Source organism: Haplochromis burtoni, unplaced genomic scaffold (genome assembly GCF_018398535.1).
Source record: "Haplochromis burtoni strain Fernald_Lab_line unplaced genomic scaffold, NCSU_Asbu1 Contig_3, whole genome shotgun sequence".
In the NCBI taxonomy this organism is placed as follows: domain Eukaryota; kingdom Metazoa; phylum Chordata; class Actinopteri; order Cichliformes; family Cichlidae; genus Haplochromis; species Haplochromis burtoni.
Window position 1 is genome coordinate 2315486 of NW_024582364.1, and position 20599 is coordinate 2336084.

The 20599-nt window shown below is 41.9% G+C and overlaps 2 protein-coding genes across 6 annotated transcripts in view; one reads left to right on the plus strand and one right to left on the minus strand.

Moving 5' to 3' along the window:
• Nucleotides 1-1984: 1984 nt before the first annotated feature.
• On the plus strand, nucleotides 1985-9034 carry LOC102301960 (histamine H3 receptor-like). Its single transcript, XM_005912713.3, has 3 exons — nucleotides 1985-2434; nucleotides 3105-3271; nucleotides 6764-9034. The coding sequence occupies exons 1-3, from the start codon at nucleotides 2188-2190 to the stop codon at nucleotides 7514-7516; spliced, it is 1167 nt and encodes a 388-aa protein (XP_005912775.1). The 5' UTR covers nucleotides 1985-2187; the 3' UTR covers nucleotides 7517-9034.
• Nucleotides 9035-15339: 6305 nt separating this feature from the next.
• LOC102301267 (zinc finger protein 521) overlaps nucleotides 15340-20599 on the minus strand; it is an 89258-nt gene continuing 83998 nt past the window's right edge. For all 5 annotated transcript variants that reach the window (XM_014332625.2, XM_014332622.2, XM_005912711.2 and 2 more), the window contains one exon: nucleotides 15340-16898. In XM_014332625.2, coding sequence (XP_014188111.1) covers nucleotides 16869-16898 — 30 coding nt within the window. In that variant the 3' untranslated portion in view covers nucleotides 15340-16868. The remainder of the gene's footprint in view (nucleotides 16899-20599) is intronic.

Below are 20599 nucleotides of genomic sequence, written 5' to 3' on the forward strand. Positions count from 1 at the left end.
TACACAGCTCTCTTAATGTCCCGTCACAACATTTCAGTCTGGTTAAGGTCTGGATATTGACTGGGCCATTAGAACAACTTCATTCTTTTCTTTTTCAGCCAGATTGTAGATTTAATGGTGTGCTTGGGATCATTGACCTGTTGTTTGACATCATTTCAGAAAAGCTTTAGCTGTTTGACACATTTGAGTCTAGAATACATTGGTAAACAGAGGAGTTCATGGTCGACTCAATGACTGCAAGGTTTCCCGGTCCAGTGCCTGCAAAGCTGCCCAGATCAGCCCTCTGCTGCATCTCCAAACATCTCCACTTTGGTCTTTTGTACATAAAGGACATTGTTCCAGAAATCTTGTGGTTTGTTTAAATGCAACTTTGAAGATGAAAGTTGTGCTGTCATTTTCCTTTTGGACAGAAGAGGCTTTTTTCTGTCAATCTGTACTATTGTGGACATTTAACAATTGGTTAAATGTTTGCTAATTGGGGCCCTGTAGAGTCTGGGATGTACCATTTTGATGTTTTTGCTGTTGCATTGAGTATTGCACAGTCTGACCTTAGGGAAAAGTTGCTGAGACAACCAATCCTTAGCAGACTGTGGCATTGTGTTAATTAGGTTATAAGGAACAACAATTTGAGTAGTTACAGTCCAAGACTTTGTTCAATTTATATGTAAATGTACAACTAAAAGCAATTCAGCTGTTCATACTTTAGACCTGTCATTACATAGACTGTATGCTCAACTCACAGTACAATATGAGAGGGTAGCCTCTTATGTAATCCCTAACCTACCCTTGCTGCCAGTGTGCTTTTTGTTATTATCTTTCCACATTTCCACTCAGTCCCTGTTTCTTCAAACTCACAAATGCATTGTCATGTTTGACCAATTTTGAAACATTTCTCACATGATAGCGCACTCATCTTCTTTTAACAATGCTAAATGGACTGTGTGAAAATGTGTACTTGCATTACTCTGCTACTCAGTGTTGCATCTCCAACGCGGCTAACTCTGAGAGATGACGGTGGCTCCAAAATAACAGTTATTCAGACTAAATTCTTTCAGTCACTTCTACTGTTCTTTAATGTTTCTCATTTTTCCTGGATCACAGTTGAGGAGCTGGCAAGATAGTATGCAAATGAGCCTTATCATTTTTTTTATTGAATCCTCAACAAAAATTGTAAGACTTCTTTTAGAATCAAACCTCAGACGTTGAGGTTTCAAGGAAACCAGACAGAGAGAGAGAGAGAGAGAGAGACTCTCCATGATTAGGAAAAAACAATATAAGAAGCATTTTGACAGCAAAGGACGGAAGTAAACAAGCGAAACAAGAAAAAAAGTTTTTTATAGCTTAAAGGAAATGTTCTTTTGCTCACTCACGATGCGTTTGGGATGAGGTAATTGTCTGGACAGTTAGCTGGTGTCAAACCCTCAGCATGCTACTGTGTGTATGCATCATCCCATAGCGAATTAAATTACTATAACAGCATAGCCTAAATGGGCTTCCTGCGAGCTGCGCGCACACCCACATGCTTTTCACCTTGTGTGAGCCGTGGCGAGGGGAATGTGCGTCTGTGAATCAGATATGAGACTTTTATGAATTTATTTCAGCGAAGAAAATACGAGGGACGGCTATTAAGTGCTTCCTGTGTTGATTCACATCCTGAATATGTTTTAAAGGGGGGGAAAGTCAGTAAGGCACAGACTAATGCATTCAGAGGTGAGACATCTCAATTTACTGTAAAAAGACAGAAACTACCTTTCCATAAACACCACCGGATAGGATGCTGTTGAAATATAAGCTCGCTTGCTTTCCCTCAATTATTTATTAAAGGCATATCGCACCTAAGTTTAAAACCAAACTAAAGATTTGTGCCAGTAACGTCACAGACTTTGGTCACTTCTAAAATTGCAGTTTAATGGTTGTGTGGAGAAAAATTCTCATTTCAACGAAGTGCTTCATGCCAGACAAACGCTGACAGACGTGCGTAATTCATCAGGTGCCCGGGTCGTGTTGTGCGTTGCGCTCTCTCGTGGATATCCGTGGGCATAATGCTCAGTTCCATCAGTAAACCGGAGCTTTCGGAACATGGGGTGTTGAACGCAGCGTCCGTTCGCCTGGCACCTGTTGCTTATTACATTTAGAGCTGGCCCGTTGGGGATCTAACGACCGCAGCATTCACCTCACATCAGGACCATGTCAGAGGAGCAAACTGATTCCAACTCCACTGGGTACTATTTTGGCAATGCCTCCACTAGAGTCCAGAGCAGCTTCGTCTTCTCGGGACCCATGATTGTCATTTTAATGGTGATGATGGTGACTTTGGTTGTTGTGATAGTTTTGGGCAACGCGCTCGTCATCTTGGCATTTAAAGTGGACAAGAGTTTGAGGAGACAGTGCAATTACTACTTCCTGAATCTAGCAATATCCGATTTTCTTGTAGGTAAGTCCAAGCGCAGTCTACCTTGCAGAGCATAGAATATCAGACAAGCTAGTGAAGTTGATATGATAAAATGCACATATTAACTTAACATGTTTTGATGTGATGCAATCTGATAGCATATGATCCATGCGTGAATATTCGATGATATGTAAAGTTTTGAAATTCCCACAGCATTTTAGTGATAAGGACCTGTTTCTTATGGCTTTCATTCTCCCTGCAATGGAGATGGCTGCTAATAGATACCTGTGCACTGATTGACTGGAGCTAGATTACAAGATTAAATAGCTGCTAATCAGTTAAATGAATGTGACTGACAATAAACAATCAGAGAGCTTGATACATTTTTCATTTGGCAAGGGCGAATTTTGCCTCATTTATAAGCACTTCTCTTTCACATTTACAGTTTAATCTGCTTTATTAGAGAATGCAAGCAGTATAGAAACAGTCATGCAGAAATGTTGTAATAACATTTAATTATATATTTAAAGTGTTCTTTAATTATCCACCACCATAACGTCTCCTGTAAAGACATATTTTATGTTAGCAAGTGTATTGTGGTATATTGATAATCTGGTTACATGGTTTCCTCCCTAAAAGAAATGAAAATATACTAAGTATTGTTATTTTTGCTTTGGTTTCTGCTCCCATTACATCATCACTATTTCTCTAGGAGCATTTTGCATCCCGGTGTACATCCCCTACATCCTCACAGGCAGGTGGACGCTGGGTCGAGGACTGTGTAAGCTGTGGCTGGTCATGGACTACCTGCTTTGTTCGGCGTCTGTCTTCAGCATTGTTCTCATCAGCTACGACCGCTTCCTGTCAGTCACCAGAGCAGTGAGTGGAATATGTCGTGGAATGTGCCATGCTCACAGATGTCAAAAATAATTTAAGGGACTCTGACAGAACAAAATTAACTCCCATATTTGTAAAGAATAATATTGTCGCCCTCTTTCTGCCATTCACCCATTTATCTATTTGAATGAGTCTTTTAAAGGGTAATATTAAATGTTTAAAATCTCACTTATTTGCAGATACACCAGTGTTTATTCTTCCACTGTGTGGCTTAGTTTCCAATGAATCTCCCAGGTCATCGGTAGGGGCAATCGAAGCTCAGTCTCCCAAATGTGCCCATCTGCAGAGGTTAATCATTCCTGACCCGTTCAGGCCCAGCGCCACCCCTAATTATAGTTTTTCCACATGATGAAGATAGAAAAAAGTTGCGTTATGACTTTGGGACAAACTGGGCTTCAGAAAATATTCAGTATACAATAAATCACTGTCAAAAAAATTGTTTAATCTTAAAATCTGCTTTATTGCCACTCATTAATTAATTGACTTTTCCCCCTCTAAAACATAGAAAGACAATGGTACATCACTGCTCCTGTATGTACTCTATCTCTTCCTGCTTTGGAACACACTTTCTGAGGAGAATTTTTTTGTAACTTCTGAAGACGTTAGCCCCATTTAGCCTGTTGTCGGGGCTTGTCTGTGCCTTACACAGCTGACTGTGTCCTACAGATATGTGCGATAACTCAAAGGTGGGACAAGGCTTGGCATAGTGGACAAAGAGAGGGCTCTGTTTCCTTTCAGAAAGGAAACACTTAACATCAGAGCAATGAATACAAATAACACCGGAGAGAAAGAGCCTCTTCTTTAATTAGCAAGCTTTGATCATAGAGATCCTCCTCCGTACCATGGTCGTTCCAACCTGAAGAGATCAATCGTAGTAGAAACAGGCCACCGGCAGCCAAGCAACATTTTCCTAAAAGCATTTTTCTCTGAACATGGGAAGACAAAGGGTCAGCAGCAGTCACAGACAAAGTTTGTCTTTGAAATGAAAAGATGTAGACAAATACTGACTGTTAAATAGATCAAATGTCAACACATTTCTAAAATGCTAATAGCACAGTGTCAGAGAGAAAACAACGTAATTAATGAGCTAGTTTGGAATGTAAGAAGGAGTTTGCCTACTAAGATCTTAGAAAGAATTTAACAAAGTTTTCTTTAAATAAAAAAAAACTGATTTACAAGTGTAGAGTCAACATGCCTCATGTTAACACTATATGTCTTAACTGATTAACATTTATAGCTGAGGGGCCATGTTCATGTCATACAAATTTATGCAAACAAAAGTGAAATCATCTTTCATATTCTTTGCAGAAGGTCTTGAGTTAATCAGAAAGACAGAGGGTGACAAACATGTGTGCTCAGAGATGCTGCGAGCTGGGCAAGAATGTGGGCAGAGACATAGGATGTGACACTAATTGAGACAAGTGGTGATAAGGGGTACTTCACTGACTTTTGTACTGCACATTGTTACATTGATGTTCTCATTATGTGTTTATTTGGTCTTTCCATCAGTATACTATGACGGTTGGTAAATATAGTACTGTACAAAAGTGGTGAGTCATCCCTCATCTTTTGGGGAAATAGATGTGGTAAATTATTTAAACATGTGCAAACGTGCATGAAAAAGCATATCAGGCAAAAATAGAGTTTGTACAATTCTAACATGCATGAAAGTCAATATTTGGTAGGTTCACAGTCTGTTAGGCAGCTTTCTTGTCTTTTCTTTAAGCAGTCTTCAGGAATACTTTTCCAGGCTCTTCAAGAACACCCAAAGCTCTTCCTTGGATGTTGGCAGCCTTTTGTTCTCTTCTTTGTCAAGATGATCCCACACTGCTTCAGTAATATTAAGGTCTGGGCTTCAGACCATGACTGATAGCGGTCCATTATGTGTTTTTCTATCCAGGTGTGCTTTTACTGCATTGGCAGTGTGTTTGGAATCACTGTCATGCTTAAAAATGAAGTCATTTCCAATCAGATGCTTTTCAGATGGTATTGCATGGTGGCTCAAAATCTTGCTGTACTTTTCTGAGTTCATAATTCAGCAGTTTTGACAAGATTCTCAACACCACTGGCTAGAACGCAGCATCAAACCACGGTAGAGCCTCTCCCCTTGTTTTACAGATGGTTCTAGACACTCACTTTTTTACCTCTCGCCTGACATCCTCTGTATCTACTGATGGCAATTCAAAGCAAATTTTTAAATTTGGATTCGTCACTCAGTAAGAACTATTGCCACTGAACTGAAGCCTAGGTATTAGGTTTGTGTAATTTGGGATACATTATTTTTTCCCTGTTTCCATTCCTTAAGAAGAGCTTCTTAACAGCGACCGTTCGACCGACATGACCTTAAGACAATCTTCACCTGCTTTGTAATCCTGCACTTCTCTTTCTGTGTCCTCCTCTTGTCCAGTTTCCTTTTTTACTATAACTCTTAAATGAAAATAAAAATGATCAGGTAAAAGACTGGGCTGAAAACGAATCAAAAAGCAGGCAGTGTCCAAAGAAAAACTTTGAAAGATCTTCACAAAGTCTGGAAAACTATTTCCAAGATCAACTTAAAAATGACAACAAACTCTGTCTCTTTGCAAGTTAAAAATAAAGGTGTTGGTGTTGAAGGTTTTCACCATCTGACTCTAATCTTACAGACACAGTGACCATAATTACTGCCTATCTTTAGCTGAAGCATGACAGTGAATTGTAAAATAGTGTTTTTAAAAAAACTAAATAAATTTTTGGATACAACTTAGGGGAAAAATGTATTCTTTCGCTGTACTCTCACATTATTGAGAAAAACAAATACTACTTGGTACTTAAAAAACTATTTTACTAAATATTATTAACATTGCAGTATATAAAACAGTTACATTAAACCCCACTCTGACTAGATATTCATAGACGCTGCACACTTATTCATGCATGACTAAAGCAGCTCAGTTTAGAAGGGCACTCAAAGGGCTCATCCTCTGCCAAGCCAGTGAAAATGATCTGGATCTGTACCAAATTTCAATGTTTTCTTCCTACGGCCATTCTACACCTCTCCACCACATTGTAGTTTTGATAGTTTTTAAACTAATCTTGACAAACCTTCAGACAGAATGACAGATAAAATTTGCACTTGTTTTGGCGATTTAGTAGTAAATTATGAAGGAAATAGGCTAAAAATTTGGAGAACAATACTAAATAGTGACGGACATTTCTTCTTCTTTTTAAACATAATAATTTTTCAGTCTAGTTTCACTTGTAATTTATTATCAAGAATATTGTGAATGTGAGAGTTAGGCTGTAATATGACCTTTTTCATATTGTGTCCTTCTTCTAAAACTGCATTATACAGCCAGAAAGCCTCATCCTCCAGTATTGCTGCAGTAGCTAAACAACCATTTGCAAATATGTCTACAATAACTGACTAATTGAGTGTCTTTACCCTGGCAGGATTTCTAAAGTATATTTCCTGATTTATGTATGTATTTACTGCAGGTAAGCTACCGTGCCAGACAGAGCATGACTCATCAAGCCATAATCAACATGACTGCAGTCTGGGTGCTAGCCTTTGTCCTCTATGGCCCTGCTATCATATTCTGGGAGCTGGTGGTGGGCAGAAGCCGTGTGCCAAAGGATGAGTGCTTCGCAGAGTTCTATTACTCTTGGTACTTCCTGCTGAGTGCCTCTATGCTGGAGTTTTTTTCTCCTTTCATCTCTGTGGCTTTCTTCAACCTCAGCATTTACCTCAGTATACGCAGGAGGAGGCTGCACAGCAGGGAGGCTCAGCTTCACCTTCAAGCAAGTGAACCCGCCTCTGCCCAGGGGGAAGGTATCCCCCTGTCCCACAATTGGGGGTTTGGGATAAAACTGGCTGTAAGAGGCTCTATCAACTCCCAGACATCCTCTCCTGGTTTGGGTAAGCTAGATGCCTCAAACAGCAGGGCAGCCCATCCTAGCCGTCTATCCAGGGATAAGAAAATTGCTAAGTCTCTGGCCATCATAGTATGTGTGTTTGCCATCTGCTGGGCACCGTACACCCTACTGATGATCATCCGTGCTGCCTGCAGAGGGCGATGCATCCAGCATCACTGGTACGAGGTCACCTTCTGGCTCCTGTGGCTCAACTCTGCTATTAACCCATTCCTCTACCCGCTGTGCCACAGTAGCTTCCGCAGGGCCTTTAGCAAGATTCTCTGCCCAAAGCGGCACACTACTCCCCCATCATCTGTCCTACGCACTGGCCAGTGACAAACTGATGCCTGTGGATGGATGGTGATGAACAATGCGCCTGAACTGTTGATGGATGTGTTTATAAACCGTTGAAACCAATCTGTGCACCATAGTTTGTTATATAGAAAGTAACTCACAGTTTTCAGTTGTGTTTTTCAGCATTTGGAAGTTCAAGATTTTTGCTGCAAAACATATCAGAATTTAGCAATCAGTTTTCCTGTGTTCAGCCAAAGGATGTGTTAAGAGGCATAGAAATATCCCCAAATGTATTTTGATAAGATGCTGGAGAAGGAACTGAAAAACTATTAGCAGTGTTATGTCAGTTGTTGAATATGAGGAAGAAAAAAATCACGAGGAGGTGAAACACATATACACAAATATAATGCAAAAAACCCCAAACATTGCAACATAATCTGCAAGTTTACGTGTCAGTGAAATATTGTCAAGAAATTCATTTTATTGGCACATTAATTGTCTTTTTTAATTAAGCGACAGGTAAGATAGATAGATTATTTTGTGTGAGAATAAATATATTTAAAGGGTTTCCTCCACTGTGGCCAGAGCTTAAATAAACAGATCACTATCACCCTCTACTGTCAGAAGGTTTACTGCTCCTGTAATGCCAGAAGCACAGTGAGGAAAATACAAAGTGCCATTAGGTTCAAGTGTGCAATTTTAAAAATGAGATCTGCTTTTAAAGCCTATATTTAAGGTAAAATGTTATATATTAGTGATGGATTATATTCCTCCCCACTCTTGAGTGCATTTGAAATTCATTTGCAAATTTATTAGTACCAGATTCTGGTCAGCATGTAGCATATTTATCACTACTAATAATCAAATGTTTATTTTTCAGAAAGATTTTGGCTTCCTATAGGAAAGGGAAGCATACGTGTTTACAAACAATGCCCAAACCCCCATTTTACTGTGATTACCATGTGTATATATCTGTATGTGCCACTAGATGTCACCATTAACCTTTACAGTTTCCTTTGAGTGCAAAGCTTTATGAAGTGAAGTCGGCCAGTCAGTTTACTGTAAACTGCATATAGCAACTTTAAAATTTTAAAAACCTAATCAGTAGCAGTATGTTCTGTGCTCTGGCTAATGTTAAATAGAGTCACCGTGTGATGTAATGCTATTGGTGCTATAAATGCTATATATTTGTGCAGCTGTAATAGTTACTATTAGTAACGGCTCGTATGTGATCTTCTTGGCTCATAGGAACCGCACTGTATTAAACATCAGCTTTTTTCCTTTTTTAAAGAATGAAAGCAAATATAAAAACACTTGTCTTTAATTGGCTCATGATCTTTATGCAGGCGTGGAGTGAAATAAATAAAAGTTTCTCTCTGCGTTGTGTTGTAAATGACCGCCGTGTGCCCTGTAGTTGCTGTCTACTTGATGGCTAATTGGGTCAGCGCCAAATGCAGAGTGGACTTTGTTTGATGTGCAGATGAAATGCTGAGAGTGCGATTCCATTTTTGTATTGTTCCCCAGTCTGATAACGTTTGATTTGATAGATTAAATGAGTCCTTTCCAGATGTAGACTTGTTAGACCTGTAATTACGCCATCATGTTAGATAGTGAGGTTACATTTGCAGGTGCCTGGGTCCCACAGGGGACTTACATTTCTCAAATTGTTGCTTTTGCCTGTGTGCACATCTGGGCCCCTGGTCAGGTGCTGGGAATAAGGGCACAGCTGCAGGGAAGTGGCCTCTGCCTACTCCCCCACAACCCCCACCCCAAACCAACCCACTCTCTCTCTGCCCGTGGCGTGTTGGGGGGGGGGATGGGGGGGCAGAAGCACACTTCTGACCAGAGGGATGCAGGCACGTTTCCCTCGGGAGGGCAGAACTGCATTTATCAGCAGAATGGCGAGGCTGGCTTTACTCTCTGTTTATTTGAATGCGACAGCAAGAACGTTTTTTACTGTGGAGCACTTGCACTGTGTACAGTTATATTAAGAGGCGTACTGCTATTGATTTTGTTGATAGATTGAAATGTCATGGCTTGTGTGCCAAACCAATTGGGGATCATGCCAGCTTAAATTGGTCTAGGAGAGGTAGCGCCATGGGAAATACAGATGAGAGATAATAATTACGAACACATAGAAATGTGTGTTCACGTGGCTCTTAATCCCACCATGTCTGTGTTGTGTGTTAATGGTGGCTGTTTGTGACCCCAAGCAACGTGTTGTGACCTCAAATGGAGCACACCTGTACCCCTTAAGTTTATAGAGCCCCATTAGCAGAGATCAGTAGGTGATCAGAGGGGGGAGAGGGCCTTTTTAACTTCCCCATGAGGGTCTTTGAATAGTAAACTCTTAGAGCTCCTCCTGTAGCACTTTGTTGGAGTGATTTAATGCTGGAATCTCTTGTTTTCAAACTGGATAATACCAAAGAGACTGTAAAAGGTGGCAGATGTGGTATGAAGCAACGGTAATATGTGGCAAAAGCTACAGGCACTCTTTACAACGTAGAGCCAATATTCTACAGTTTTGTTATTTCCAGGGTAAAGCTGGAATGTAAAAGTAAACCTGCAGACAGCATCACACACTTTATCATGACAGGTCAAAAACTGCAACCACACTAGTGAATGCATCATGGTCCTCCACCTCATTCTGTTCTGAGCTAACTAAATGTAAACCCCAGTTAATATTTTATGATGTAATCAAAAATACACATATAAAAAGGCTAATTCTGCTTGATTTTTTTTCTTTTTTTTTTTGCTTTCGTTTTCCCTCAGCTTTTTCCTGCAGTGTACTTCCTGACTAGAGATTAAATAATTCCATTGGAATCCTCTTAGGATGGGTTCCCAGCACTTGGCAATTAAACAATTACATTTAATCAGCATGGGGCGACGCTTCAAGTCACCCTCATTTCAGACGTTGATTAAAAGCAATTCTGCAGTGGTTATTGCTGTCGACTTTCGAAACTGTGGTTCACTTAGGTTTACTGCAACTGCGGGGTCAGGTTGGATAGCAATATGGCAGGTTCACTGGTGGTCTAGAGCTGTATCTGCCTCTGGTGCGTGAAACTGTAACGACAGAACTCATGGCAGACCTTATATTGTCCCATAAGTCGGAGCTAGTTAGATTACTTGGAGACATTTTGACCCTGCAGCTAAGAAGACTCACTGAACAATGGAAGGGAGAGGGGCATTAAGTTATGCATGTGGGAGTATAGATGTTTGAGTGTGTGCACGCTTCATTTTCTATTATGTGTCTATACGCGGCTGTTTCTTTTTGCATCTGCATTTAAGTCCATTTGGCTCGAATGAAATGCATCTCGACACGTGCAATTTCATCATGCTATGCAATAACACCTCCCTCTGTGATGGCAAACAAGCTGCGAGAGGGCAGAGGAGGTCGTTGCGAGAGCTGTATTTTGACATTAGGCTTGAGTGAAAGCGTGCTACGTGGCACGGTGCTGGAGCCGACTATCGTCTTTGCTGTGCAACACAGATGAGTAGTGATGGATACCCGCCCCCCTCATGTGAAACCCAGGTGCCCCTGTTTCATAAGGCGCCCCACTGGCTCTCCAGCCCTCTTAATTAGCGGCTTCCATCAGCTGGCACCCAGGCCTTCAAGCACCAGTCGCTGGCCTCTGCTGCTGAAGGAATCTAGTTCACTCCAGATCTTTAGCTTGTCTAACAGATGAATGCATGGGCGGTCTAAATAAGAGGCATCAAGGTTTTTTCGTAAACCTGTAAATCATCAGTGAATGTTCCTGGTATCTAGATCAAATGCTGCTGGAAGGAGCAAAAATACTGTTGAATGCATTACTCGCTGTGCTTTTTTTGTTGTTGTTGTTAAATATGGGTAAGTGTGTGAATAGGCCATGAGCTGCACATATATTTTAACAAGACATTGATGATTTTTTTAATATGATGAAGTCAAATATAGATAAAAGTTTCACCAGGATGGCGAATGCAGCTTTTTTTTCTTTCTGTGCAGTATCATAGCAGCGCTGTAACAATAGTCTCTTCTAATGACATTCCCCCAGTAACTTCTTGCCTGTATGAATCTCAGGGGGAAAGAGCTACAAAAAGCGATAATTACATGAAATATACATAGTGAATAAAGGGAGCATGTTTACATAACCAGGCCCATAAATATCTGACTGAGAAGACATTGTTCTCCAACTTCTTTTAAGCTGATCTCTCAGGGATGCCATTTTAATGACATGATGGTTTAAAGAGATGCTGCTCCATCTCGTTCCATATTTAATTAACTTTTGCTTTTCTGACGCAGAGGAAAAAAACAGAATAAAGAACGCGTGATAGAGACAAACACGCACGATAGCGAGGAGACAATAACAAATAGCTCGGAGAACAGAGAAGGGAGGCACAGGGAACACGAGCGGAGACCTTGTCATGCTTTTGTGAGCTGTTTACAATACAAGAGATGCAAAGCAAGAGGAGGAGTGGTGGAAGACGAACAGCCAGGAAGACTGACATGGGTGAGAGAGGGTGAGAATAAATGATGAAAAGACGGGAAGGGAATGAACGGGATGCTCCAATGTAAAGGGGGGGGAATAGGGATAGAGACAAAATAAGAAGAAAGAGAAGAAGAAGAGGTAGAAAAAGTGTGGAACACTGGAGGATTGAAGCCATTATTCTTACAAACAAGCAAACGAGAGCAAAATGGGTAGAAAATATGAAGCAATGTGTTTAGCTAAAATTCAACAAAAATAAAGCAAAAAATAAAGATGATCCTTTTTAAAAACAATACATTCATATTGCTCTACATTCTCCTTCTGCACATTTACTTTATGCACACACACACACACCACTATTTGCGCCATGTGTTCATTAAATAAACCCAAACTGCAAATAGTCCTGCTCATTAAAAATGTTAAAAACATGTTAAGAAGTGCAGATATTTGTGCTGACATTGCTGCACACGATTCCATAAAAGTAGACCATTCGAACTAGTTGCAAAAAACAAACAAAGAAAAAAAAACACCCCAAACTGAATAATTTGACCAATGATGTGTTCTGGCACTTACATACAATGCACTCATCCCTCCTCTCTGTTAGGCAGTGTCTTTTCCATTTTTACTGTCAGCTGTATACAGTGTACCCTGCATTATTGATAGTTTCTTTCCCTTTCCCCTCCTTTTGTTCGACTCTTCTCTTGTCCTCATATCATCACACCAGCCACACTGGCTTTAGAGCCTGGAGAGTTGCAGTAAATCTGACCCCGCCTGGTCTATTTTTTATTGCTTGGCGTTTAATACATTTTTGAAAATCCTAGCCCATCTAGTACCTTGTCTATTTCAGGTGTCTGTCTTGGTGAGGCAAAAGGAGATGACTGGAGGGGGATACTCACCTTCACTTCTCCCTGTACAGGAAGCAGGGGGATCATTAGAAGGGGCTACAGAGAAGGAAAGAGTGTGAGTGTATTTGTTTGTCTATACATGCATTTCCTGCGTGACAAACTTTGCGTCCCACTTTTTCCTGTCCTGTGACCCAGGACAGGAAAAATAGCTTGGAAATTTCAATTGTGGTCTTTAATTATGCCCAATGAAGCTCTTTTTCCATTCAAACATTTGCTGAAGAAAAGTCTTTAAAGTAACTTCACTCTGAGGAAGACAACATATAATTTCTGTTGTTTATTTTCCTTTTCTCATTACTTTCGTGGCATTTCAAATAAATAGAAAAAGGGTGTTCACAAGCTTACACAGGAAATGCTCAAACAATAACAGAGGCCGTGGCACTCTGTCCAAAAACACCCTGGCAGAGCTACACGCTGAGGTTGAGGCGTCCATTTTGCTGACACAGTTCTGAAGTGAAAAGATGGCTCTCTGGATGTGAAGTGCCGGTGTGAGAGATTGGGTTACCTCAGACACTCCCAGCGGATCTCCCGGCCAAATGGATCTGGATCTCACGCTTGGGCGCACATATTGAATGCCATAAGAGGTCTCTGAGGTCTCCTTCAGTGGGAGGAATGTGCAGCCTAACAATGTGGAGTTTTCACCAAACTAAATTTTGCACCAAAGAAGAGCAATAGCAAGGACACTGGAACACAAGGGACGAGCACTGAATGCATACTTAGATTTGTGTGGGTTTGTCCATACAGGGGGAGAAATGACACATTTTGAGCTTCCTGGAGTGCAGCACATTGCACAGCCTCAGTAAGCTCTCTTAATTCTTTAATATAGTCCTTACACAGGCTGACACTTTTACTCCAGAGGACTAAGGGTGTGTGGCTGTTGAATAGAACAGGAAAACAAAACAAAAATCAAAATCAAAAACAACAGCGCCAAAAAAAGAAATCCCATTTTACACATCCCGGACAAGAACAATGCCATTTCAGCGGCTCCCTAACATCTGGCCCGATTGCCCAGTTCCACTAAGGACCGGCCAGGCTCTGAGCAGCATTGAGTGCCACTTGCATTGAGGTTATGTTCGGTACGACGACACCGCAGAGGATCAGCCAGGCTAAGTTATCTCTGAACAAGTCATCCATTCTGCTGCTTTCTGATGGAAGAATACTTGGGGGCTGTGTAATTATATTGCTTTAAATGAACCCATGAGAACCCCCCTGCCAAAGCGCCCACAAAGTCTCACACACTTGGGCGAGTGTCAAAAACACAACGTGTGTAGCTGCGCGCGTGTGTGTACGTTTTGCTGCTTAGGCTGGCGTTAAAAGGGAGGCCGCAGTGGTTCTGATACGCCTCACAAGTGAATTTAATTAAATCATAAATATGAGCTGGAGGCCGCCACCCAATTTAATGTAATGGATGATGTGGGCCAGTCCATCTCTGGCAAAGCAAAGTTTTGGACCTGTTCAAATGCCCTTGAAGCTTATTAAAAGTGCCTGGCACAGGGAGATGCTAGCAAAGTTGTTTAATGGATGCCCAGCTTGCATTTGGTATGACAGTTAATGCTGGGATGTACCACTTTCGATTAGGATGAGGGGTTGCATCTTCATTGTGAAAGTCAGTCATTGTGTGAGGCCCTGTCCACAATCCCCAATATGTTAATGTTGTAAAACCTAATGTGCATTTCATGTTGTGCATGTTTAGGAAAAGCTGAATTATACAGATGTTTGATAAAATTCTCAGATCTTGTGATTGTGATCATGGCACAAATTAGCTTAAATCCCACTCCAAGGGATCGCATCCTTGCTTTTTTATATATTCTGGTCTTAATGGATCAAAATAACATATAAGCGTGTTTTTTTCCTCCTATTGTTCTTATAACACAGTTAAGTATGCAGTGTTTTTAGATACAGTACAACTCGAAAGCCGTATCCACTGTTTATTTCAAATGAACCATCACTTTTCAGTCTTGTTACTCACCACAGTTAAAGTGCTTTGAGCTGCAGCGCTGAGCCTTTTCAAAACAAAACTGAAAGCTTCAACAAATGTTATGCTGCTCGTGTGTCACCGCTGATGAATCATCTACTGAGACAGACAGATGTTGTTGCGCGGGTTTTGTCCCATTCGGCAAAGGCAGAAGAATCTTTTCCTCTGTCCCCCGGAGTGCTGGAGGCTCCCTAAATAGACCCAGCGCAAGGGTGTGTAGAATGGGACCGCACAGGGTGATGGGTAATGGAGTCATTAATAACACAGACCTCCCTTAAGATGCTCAGATGTTCGTTAGTGTGAGCCACGAGGGAGGGAGAAAAAATAGGATGCAATTTGATACAATGAAAAAAAAAAAGCGGTGTAAGCATCTGATGATGATCCTGTTTATGCTGTCATAGGTCTCGTCTGATGGGTTAATTGTGTTCTCGCTCACTCACACACACACACACGCACACACGCACACACTCACACGCACAGACCAACACATTAACATACAGACTGTTAAGATGGAGGGACATGGAGTCCATTTCCTCATACAGTTTTTAATATTTCCATCACATGTGCAACACAAAAAAATGAGGTCTGCCAAATACAGAACTCCATATTTGTACAATACATTTTAATAACATCGGAGATAACTGTCTTTTTGCCGCAGGAGATGGTGATTTCCTGTAAACTGCGTACGAACGATTCTCGATCAAAATGTCAAAACATTAAAGTTTCATACAAAAGTGCATCTCAGGTTCAATGAATGCAAAACATTTACATAACAGAATGGATTAAAGTTGTGTATGATGCCACAGTGGCTTCCAGCTTGAGCAGAGAGCAATGGGACACTGCAAAAAAATTCAAAAAAGTTAAAGAAAAAAACAAAATAAAAACACAACAACAAGAAAAAGTACTTGGGCACTCTCCAGGAGAGCCAGGGATGGAGTTTTGCAACCACGGTAAATCCCGTGACAGACCGAAATTGTGTTCAGCGTTCATGATCCCAAATTCAACTGGATTTACTTCACCCATTGTGAAAAACAAGAGAACAAGTAGAGATAACAAAACATAAACAAAAAAAATTATTCCAGTAATCTCCAGGCTTGAACGAGCAGTAAACATTAATAACAGAAATGTACAGGTTGAATCAGTGGGCTGGAGATTTCCCCACGCTCTGAGAGCCACATGGGAGTTTCACGCCTCTGTTCATGAGCCAACAGAAGGAGCTAGCCTTTTCCAAATCTGTGTCACTGCGTTTGCATATATCAGCATCTTGTCCTCTGTCCTGTTTTTTCTGTTCTCTGGGATGATTTTTTAATTTATTTTTTTTTCTTTTCACCTCTCGTCTGAACTCCAGCGCAGGCAGTGGAGATTAGTCGCACCACAGTTCACAGCTGGTCCTCTGGCAGCCATATTAGGACGAACACACAGACAAGGTTTCAGCCTACGCTGGTGAATCGAGCTTTTTTTTTTCACCCAATAATGATTGACCATGTCAGGATACAGAGTGACGTACTGCGCAGTAGGAGTGGCACTGATGAAAAGAGTCTTCCTGACAACACTCACCAGTTCCTACAGTTTCCTATGCTCTCAGTGGCACCCTGTTTCTCCTTCAGTCCCATCTGGTCTGACTGACAATGTAATGAATCTTTTTTTTCTTTCCCTCCCTCCCTCCCTCTTCTCTGTCTCTCATTTTTTTTTTTGGACAAACATTTTGAACTGTACATCGGCAAATACTGTATAAGATTGCAATATAGCTGTAGTTAAGCAACACATGAAGAAGTCTATGTACAAACAAGTTGGCTTTTTCTTTATTTCTGAAATAATGGTTAGTAAAGTAGGCCTACTGAGAGGTTTCTTTTTTGTTCTCCCCCCCCTCCTTCTTTTATTTTCTTTGCTTTGCTTTTCTTTTTTCTTGCTCTGGCATCGTTTCTTGTGGTGTAACTGAAAATTTCAGTGCAAGACAGTCAGTGGGAAACTGCACTGACGGTAATTGGCGGTCGGGCATAATTCTGTGCGTCATGTGATCCTTGTTCTCGGCCACGGCGCTGAGCTTTGCCATGTTAGCTGCTGTGCTGAGTCAACGTGTGGTTCTGCAAGGACACAAAAAGAAAGAGGGAAAACATTATGATGGCATACACCGCAAAAACAGAAATCCAAAAAAAAAAAAAAAAATCCTTCCCCTTCATTAAAAAGACATAACAAAACCTCCTTATATGGCTGTAGATGTTCTCAAAGCTTACAGTTCTGTTTAAATTCGATGATCCAGACATGAGCACTGCCGTGTGGTCGTCTCAATGTTTGAATATCATCGTCATTCCCTTCTAATTAACTTGCAAGGAAGTCAAATCGGTCTGTAGATCAATAGTAGTCAGCTTTGGGCCCATACCACAGTTAAATCTCAGACACATAAGACCACTGACCGATAACATCCCACCCTGCCTGTCCAATCAAAAGCGAATCCATAACAACACACTGACAGACCCGATGGAATATCATCCTTGGAGTTCTGTCTGTCCGCTGACTACGTGCATTAAGCATGCTGTAAATGTACCCCCAAAAAAGGAATACTTCACACGCAGATAAGGCCTCAGAAGATTTGATCCTCCACACTTCTGTAAGTCTCTAACTGTGCACAATTCACTATGACAGGATAACAAGCTGACAATATCGCACTGTTGTGCTGTATCTTCCAAAATTATGCAAGCACACACACAGACCGTCGAGAGTGGTTGTAGTGGGGCAGCTGTGCCAGGTTCTTTAAAGGGAGTGTGGACCAGGGGGTGTGTAACTGGTGTCCCTGGTGGGCTGAATCCAGGTCATCTTTTGAAGTGACTGCTAATCCCTTTAATGCAAACTACATGCCCCACTTGCTGTGCTCTGTTTAAAACACAGCCTTGGACTCTCTAAACTGGCATGGACTAGACACACCTGTCACAGAGACATCACTACGCATGCATGCACAAATACACACATCCGCCGCACACTCGGTACACACATACATTTTACCCTACACATAGGCACGGAAATGTGTAATCAAAGTATGTGAAATTACACTACTTTTACTGCTTAAGTAGCCTTTCAAATACAACCGAAAATGAGTAGCGCAACCTCAGTCTGAAGGTTTACCAAAGCAGTCACCTTCAGTGGTGCAGAATCCCTCGGGCAGCAGTAGGGAGCAACTATTAGCCCCCTTGCATTCATTCCTTCCCTCTTTACCCTTTCGGCTGCCTCCATATAAAGCATTTAAACGCCTCGACAGCTTTCCTTTCAGCTAGGACGATTACTTCCCGACAGGTGGGGTAATAAGCTGTTTGACGGGGAACAGGATTGTGACCCCTGTACGGGTTAGTGTAGCTCACCTGGGCCCTGCGCTCCCTTTTTTAAAGAGAGGTGGCTCCGGACAGCTCCTCTGCTTCCATCTTTCCTCTCTTGCTGAAATAAAGCTCCTTTAAGTGAGTCTGGGAGGAGACTCCCCATGGGATGCTCTCTCTCTCTCTCTCTTTCTCCTCACCTCACCTCACCTCCTCCCCCTCCTCACACTCCACCAACCCCCTACCCCCCGGTGAAGACATCCTTGGCGTTGCTGAGGAGGGACAGGAGCACGGCAACCTTATTAATGAATGCGGCCCATTACCCGTCAGCCTGGCTCCTCAGCGACTCCCAGAAGCCCCTGCAGTACGTGACTTCAAATGGCAGGATATTGACACGGGGAGAGCAAAGCGGCTAGAACTGAGTGTGTGTGTGTGTGTGTGTGTGTGTGTGTATGTGAAAGAGAGAGAAACACAGAGAGAAAATTTGTGCTCAACTGAGTGTGCATGCCTTTGTGTGAGTGTGCCAGTGCGTCTAGGTGTGTGTGTGTGTGTGTGTGTCTGTGGACCCCAAAGGAATGTAGCTCCTTGGATATAATGTAGGGCTCGTAACAGCTATTAGAGGGGAAAATAACCCCTCTGGGGAATGGCTCCCCCCTCTGCATGTCCCAGCTCTGTCTGACACACACTGCATTCTACCTTTTCCTTAAACATGCCAGGAGTTTTCTCACTGAGGGCTTTCTCAAGGACGGTGTTAAACGACTTCAGTGGCTGTGGCAGCCATGCAGACTAAAGGGAAATAGAGGAAAAGAGGGAGGGAGGAATAAAAAAAACATTAAAAGAAAATGAAACTGATACCTTTATCTCTGTGGATACTGAACTCTGCAGAGTAGCTATAAACTGTTCTGTGTACGAGTGCGGAAGGTGGTAAAAGGGAGGGAGAGTGAAAATTCACTTTCCCGTCTTCATCCTTGTCAAGTTCTTCGAGTGCCTCGGCGCAAGTGTTGGATAAGTAAAATACCCACGGTGTGCTTCAACAAATGTCACGTTACATAGAAAATCACATTATTCACATCAAAATGACCAAAATGTCCACTGCCCTAGGAAGGAGGATGTCACTAATGGTGTCACACTAGAATCACTGCAATTTAGGATTAGATGCCCTCCATTAAGCCTTTTAGCTCTCATCTTAACTCCCTCCTTCAATGCCATCCTATTCCCCCTGAAACTCTGCCATTCCCCTTATCATCCATTTCCTTCCCTTATATCCAACCCTTAATCTCCTCCTCGATCCTTTCAACCACCTGCTGGCCACACAGGCCTGCTGCAGGGCCCAGTTACCAGCAGTGTTCAGGTAAACCATAGCAGTCAATTCTCCACTAAATTAAATTTTGCACTGATCAATAATGCGCACCCGCTTCTCCCTTATGAGCACTGGCTGCACTGGCTCGGAGCGAGCCTCTTCCTCCTCTCCCGTTCTCTCACCGACTCCCCGCCACCGTTAAACCACCACTTTCATCTTATTACATCACCCTACTGCAACGCCCTCAGGGGTAGTGGAAGAGAAGGGAGAACACCCGGCAGGGGTCTTGTGTACCCATGCAAACAGGTGCAACATGTCTTAGGAATTTAACGCGGCTGCAAAGAAGGAGAGAGCGAGGGGAAAATATGGGGAACGATTGGGGAAGAGCGGAGACCGGGAAAGAGCAAGCAGGCTAGGGAGCTGATTTATTAACTAATCATTCTTTATGTCGTTCCCCATTGCTCTGGTCTCCATCGATAGCACCCGGTCTCCAGTGAGGCAACAGAGGTGCATCTCTTACATCAGCTCTGCAGAGGAAGGCCAGTGGACTAGCAGACACGTTCTCCCTTTCATCTGATCTTGCCGTATTAAAGACAATCTTCAGATTGCCCAACATCACAGAGAGAGGATGTAAAGCTTAATCACAAAGCTAACAATGTTTGATTAGCATAATGTTAATACCTGCTGAGCACATGTTAAGTACATTGTATCTGCTCTTCTACCTGGTGTTATCCGGCATGTAACATTAAACCCGGGCTTTATTGAGTGGTTAGAGAGCTGAGCGAACAATAATGACTTTATAAGCTATGGCCTATTTAAGGCTTCTTAAACAAATAAAACATTGTGCAGCGTTGACTAGTGAATAGACCAGAATCTGCCGCATTATGCCACCCTCAAAAAACAAGTGTTGAAAATGTAACTGACCTGTAATTAAATGGCTTAACTGCTGCTATAAGCTACAATCGTAAGAAGTTTATGATAAAGTCACATTTACACTAGCAGCATAATTACTATATTAGTAATCCATACAAAGGTAGGAAGAAATGCAGCTAGAAAACAGTATGATAATGTTACTCACTTTTGATTTTTAGTAAAGGAAGCTCTAACAAAAAGAAATAAAGTAGAGTTAGAGTCTTGGAGTTAGAACATTTCTTTACATGATTGGAGATGCTGGTGTGAC